The 5,836-nt window shown below is 37.6% G+C and overlaps 1 protein-coding gene across 1 annotated transcript in view; it reads left to right on the forward strand.

The window, feature by feature from the left end:
• Nucleotides 1-2,228, forward strand: part of LOC118342836 (oxysterol-binding protein-related protein 10) — a gene marked incomplete at its 5' end in the record, with an annotated part of 55,748 nt that extends 53,520 nt beyond the window's left edge. Inside the window, 1 exon segment of the mRNA XM_035681499.1 lies at nucleotides 491-2,228. Within this exon segment, the coding sequence (XP_035537392.1) occupies nucleotides 491-535 (45 nt within the window).
• Nucleotides 2,229-5,836: the final 3,608 nt, after the last annotated feature.

Genomic DNA, 5,836 nt, shown 5'->3' on the forward strand with positions numbered 1-5,836 from the left:
GCAAAGATGAAACAAATCAGTCTTACATTTTTACACATCATTTTTGCCTGGACTTCGTCTTTGGTCCATCCATCCATTGTCAGCTTTCTCCTGTAACTCCATGTTGACGTGTCGAAACACAGTGTACAAAACACAAACTGGTTTGTGGCTCCAGATCTTTAAAAATGGTGGCTGAAATAAAAAGTTGGGAGTATTTGATTAGAAATGTTTTTACAAGCCCCATCCTGGATGTTCCTGTGGTGGAAACGCACCCAGGTAAGGTTCCTGAAATCATCATTGGGATGGAGGCAAAAAGCTCAAAACCTACAAAAATAAAACCATAGCTATCTACATGGCTATATACCACTATTGGTACTAGTAGTATATAGTGTACAATTTGTTCTACCTTTTGGTGAACTGACCCTTTTACGTTTGATTAGGTAACAGAGATAAGTTTGTTATTCTCTTCACCTGTCTTTTAATCGTCCATTTGTCTTCCTCATGCCTGCAGGGAGAAGGCTGGATCTACAACAACCCATTGTGGAAGTCGACCTGACAGCAGAACAACACACTCTTCTCGTGGACAATAACTGAGCTCCGGCCTCTCCACAGCGAGGCCAGAGGTCCGGGAACTCAAGCAAAGGGACCTCCAGAGACCTTCTAGACCTGAGCTATAGACTCCCAGAGTGACAAAAACAGGAAACGAGCAAGGTGCCAAAGGGATCTCCACTGTTATAACCAAGATGGTGGTTGGAGCTCTTGGGACAAAAGTACATTTTTTATATACAGTTAATAGTATTACTATTCAAAGTAGAGTATTTCTATTTTTCACCTAGCCAAGGCCTTTTTTGCACACGCACAGTAATGAAGTTTGCCACTGGTGTTTTGCTTTTTTTTTTTTTTTAAATCAATATGTTTTCTCAGACATTGTCAATGTTTGGTTCCAAGCTTTTAGTTTGTGATGCAGCGTTAGAATGAATCGATACGAGTCCCCTGTTACAAGTAATACTGTAGCTGTAAATGAGCTGTTTATAAAAAGCACTTTTACCATAGAAATAAATTTCATATTTTATATCATACAGCTTTTACCAATCAGGGTGGTCTCTAAGAGCTTTACGGGAAATAAGAACACCTAATCAGATTTTAAAAGAGATATAAATCAAGAGATAAAACAAATGTACTACATTAGATTATGTGTTATATATTATTATACAGTACATTACAGTGAGCTACTAGAAAGTAGAGGTCCTGATTGTTTTGTCTGCACTATGAATGTATTTGGGCACATTTTATTAATGCTATGTTTCCACCTTGTACTGTTCACTAAGACACATGCTTTTTGTGTTTTACCTTTTTATTTTGCCACGTTGCTCTATTTACAGTATTTCACCCGCTGAGTGAGACGCATCTGCATAAACAGACATTTCCATTACTACCTCTCTTATTCAGCTAAACCAGCCATTAGCCACTTTCTCTTCCAAAACAAAACACTCCTGGGTCTTCTAATCTTTTTGTATCTGTGCCCCTGAGATGGCACTTGTGTAATTAGGCAGCCGCTACTCACCCAGCCTGTGCCTCCTGAAGTTAATACTCCTTCTTAGGTCACCCGTGGTGATGAATATGGATGAGCAGGCTTGCAGAAACACACAACCATGTTTTCACATCTGGGGTCGCTGGGAGGTTGCTTCTGTGAAGATGAGAGGATAATCTACCAGAATAACAAATCACTGGGAACTGGGGTAACCGGCCTGTTGGATAGGAGAGTAAATATATTGGGTCATACTACTGTGGTTCTATTATTTGACAAACTGTGTGGCCAATTTTCAAAGTGTAGAAGAAGAATAGCTTTTCCAAATAAAAGGAAAGCAGAAAATGAATATGAGCAATTGACAGTATCTTCACTTCATGTATTTCTAATGGCCTTATTTTTTGTCATGAAAGGACAAACTCCTCACTGCTTGCTCTTTCAGTTGTTCTGTCACTTAAAAAGGTTCAAATCGTATTAGTATTTTCAGCCAGATGCCTATTTGTAGCTTATGCCATGACAGTATAGAAAACAAACACACAACCATCTACGACAAACCACTGTTCATTACTGTTTTATGACACCCGCCTTACATGAAACTAACATGCAGTTTTAGTTTTTATATCCAAATGGATTCAGACTCACTGACGTAGATAGTGACTGTGGATAAAGGAGGAATTGTTCATTAATAAAGAACTTCTACATTTTTCTTTTTTAAACTGAACATGTCTTCTCATGCTGTCCTGAATGTACATCTGTTATAATGTCCTGCATTCAAATTATTAAGCATAAAACATATACTGCTACTCCTCATTCACTCCACAGTAGAGGACCTACACAACATCTCATTAGTCATAACAGAGGCCAAAGCAGGTTCTGTTTGAGATTATTATGTTCTAATAAATGTGCCATGGCAATCATGGACTCAACCTTGCTAGTGGTGTGGCTCTAACATGGAAAACTTCATCCTGACAAGTGTTGGGCAGCAACTCATTACTAGTAATAAGTAATACATTTCCCAGTAACTAGTAGTGTTACTTATACATATATAATATAATAATACAGTTACAACTCCAAAAAATAACTAGTTACAATTTGCTACCTTTTGTAGTTACTAAAGATTAGCATGTTTACATGCCAACTGTATACGCACTAACAAGCTAAATGTCACATACTACATGTAATTATGTAACTATACTACTCACTAATGGTTGCCCATTATTATGGAACTCAAACAATGCCTGAGTGCAGATTCAGGATGAGCACGCTAACGTGACATCTGCATCTGAAACGAGTACATTAGCATGAACAGCTGAGCCTAACAACCTGAAGCCACTATGAAGGATAAACCTTGTGATTTTGGTAATGTGAACTACTCTGATGCCAACCTTTTTTGTTTTCTGGGGTGAAATGAGCATCACAAGCGTGGTTATATACACTTCTACCTTTGGAGGACTTGGTAAAGATTGTCCGAATATTCATACTGCCTGCTTTAACACAATCAACTCTTAAGGGTAGTGTGCTGCTTTCTAACCAAATATACATCTTCACACCAGGGAGCCACCAGAAAGTAAAGCCTTGGAGAAACTAGGATTCAAGTGTCTTACTCAGAGTAAAGGAACATTAGGAAGTATACCCAGGGGTCTCAAACTTAACTTGGCTTTGGGGCCACTGCTGGTATTGTTGTCTCATAGGAGGGCCACTTCCAAGTACTACGAGAAAACGCAATATTTCCATTACTAAGATCATACTTAACAAAATAATGCAAACGGCAGTTTCAATACATCATTTGATATAATTTGTTTGTTTACAGCCAAACAACAAATGAAGGCCTGAAACATGCTCGAAACATCAACCGTTTGCATGGATTTGCCATTAAAAATAGTTTTTATTTTAAATTTTATATGAAGGGGTAAATAAAAACAAAAAAAATATATATTTAAAAAAATCTTACTAGCGGGATTTATATTATATTTTTGACTTCATGGCATGGGCCGGTGGGAGGCGGATGGAGGGCCAGAATTGGGCCTCAGACCAGCAGTTTGAGATCTGTGTTAAAGGGAAGTTTGCCTGTACATAACCTTACCAATATTTACCCCCCCGCACACACACACACACACCAGTGGATTCCACCATGTGACCACTATCACAAGCATGCTTCACAAACCCATCACCAACTACTCTCACCGTCTCAGAGTTAAGTCATTCTTTCTACATACTGCTGCAGACTCAGAAGATAATGTCTTCATCCAAAGACTGATGCTGCCATCAAGTGGTTGGATTTCTGTTCACCTAGGTTGAAAAATATGAATATACTGAATGTGCTGTGTTAATAATTCTGAATAATGCTTTGGTTTAAAAGTACTTCATTCATAAATTCAGGAGGGGGAAGTGACACATCAATAACAACATCTTACACAAAAGGTTTTCATTAAAGTGTATATTTAAAGATGGCTGAACAGAAGAACAATGTAAAAATGTAAACTCTGAAGTTGAGGGAGGGATTTCATCAAACATAAACGGTGTTGGGGACAGACGGCACTGAGCTAAGAAATGAGTAAACTTAGTAGAGGAAGGAACTGTTCCGCCGCTCCGAAGTGACACAAAATGTGAAAAAGGAAAATTAAAACATAAGAGGGCAACAAACTGTACATCACATTAAGGCTTAGTCGGAACTCTCTCCTCTCTTGACAAATGAGAAATCAAAGGACATGACACAGTTTTAGGCATTGTGTCGAAGGTCTGAAGCCTGAAATGGTGACACTTAGTTTCAGAGATCAAAGCAAAGAGAACAAAGCGATTCAGACACATTTAGAAAAAAAAAAAGAGTAAAGAAAAAACCAATAAACAGATGATACTAATAAGAGTTACTTTCTGTGAGATGTGACAAAACAAGAACAGCTATATGATGCATTAGTCTTTTGATGTGTCTTATTTGATAAAAAAGTTACTGAAGCGTGCACAAACATGAACTCCTTTAGTGTTTAGACATCTGAAGAACCCAGACACACAAAGAACAGTGCAGTGCCTATAGAACAACAAGTCAAAGGTTACGGCTCATTAGAGCTGTGTTCCAAGTCGATGAAGTGAAACCATTAGGCAACTAATCCATTATTCAATTAGCAGAAAATTGATTATTAACTATTTAAATATTTGATTAAACATTTAAGTCATTTTCCACAAAATTTCACTGGGTGCATCTCCGCAAATATGAATATTTGCTGGTTTCTGTTGTCTTCTACATTAAACTAAATATCAGATAATATGTCACCTGCAAATCTGTCTCTTTACGGAACAAAAGGAGGGGAATGGAATTAATTGGAAACTGTTTTGATAATTGAGTTATCAGTGTTAGGACTTGCTTCTTTTCACTGTTTGAAATCTATGTAAATAAAATATTTGGGGGTTTTGGCCATAAGACAAGACATTTAAATAAGTCAACTGGGCTCCAGGAAACAGATTTGAGATTTTAATTTAATTTGCAACACTTTATAGACAAGCGACTGCGGTAACTGATGAAATAATTGTTAGTTGTAGCCCAAATGCTTACTGACATAATTTAGAATAGCTCTTAATTCTACAGTATGAACAAATTACATTAGAGGTGAAACAATTAGTCCGTTTTTAAAGAAAAAAAAAAAAAAGCTGATTGTTACAGCTTCTCAAGTTTGTTTTATATCATTAAAAAAGGGAATATTGGGGGGGCTTTGGACTTTTGGTTGGACAAAACGAAATATTAAAAGACATCACTTTGACATTTTACAGACAAAACCCATAAATGAATAACACTCAGTTGCAGCACTATTGCTCACTGACATATTTGAGAATAGCATTTAATTCTACAGTGTGAATTAACTAGTCGATAACTTTTTGGAATTGTATGTAGTGTGGAATTGGGACACAGCTCTAAAGTACCCTAAAGATGGTCGTTAGTCCATCGTAGTTACAGACAGTGATGGAAGTTCTTCTCTTTCCCGACCTCAGATGTCTCAGAATAACTACCTCCTTTTCACAGTTCACCAATCTATTTCCAAACATCCTGAAAATGTCCAGTTTCCAATGCCTCAGTCTGGTCCAAGCACCCAACCTGCTGCATTGATAGATGATGAGCTAAACCAAAACACTAACAAAAGTAAAGACAGTCACAAATTAATGAGGCGATGACGACCAGCGAGGCACTAGGCTTTCACACTGACCTAGAGAGCTCCCTCTGCAGGAAGGGAGGCCTAATTTATTATCACTACTTTTTACACACAGTTGCCTGCTCTCGTCTTTAAAACCCTAGCAGCAGAAATGTACAATCTATGCAATTTATGAAAAAGGGGGTCTGGG

The sequence above is a fragment of the Morone saxatilis genome, unplaced genomic scaffold (assembly GCF_004916995.1).
Source record: "Morone saxatilis isolate NCDOM2014 unplaced genomic scaffold, NCSU_SB_2.0 Contig9, whole genome shotgun sequence".
Taxonomy (NCBI): Eukaryota; Metazoa; Chordata; class Actinopteri; family Moronidae; genus Morone; species Morone saxatilis.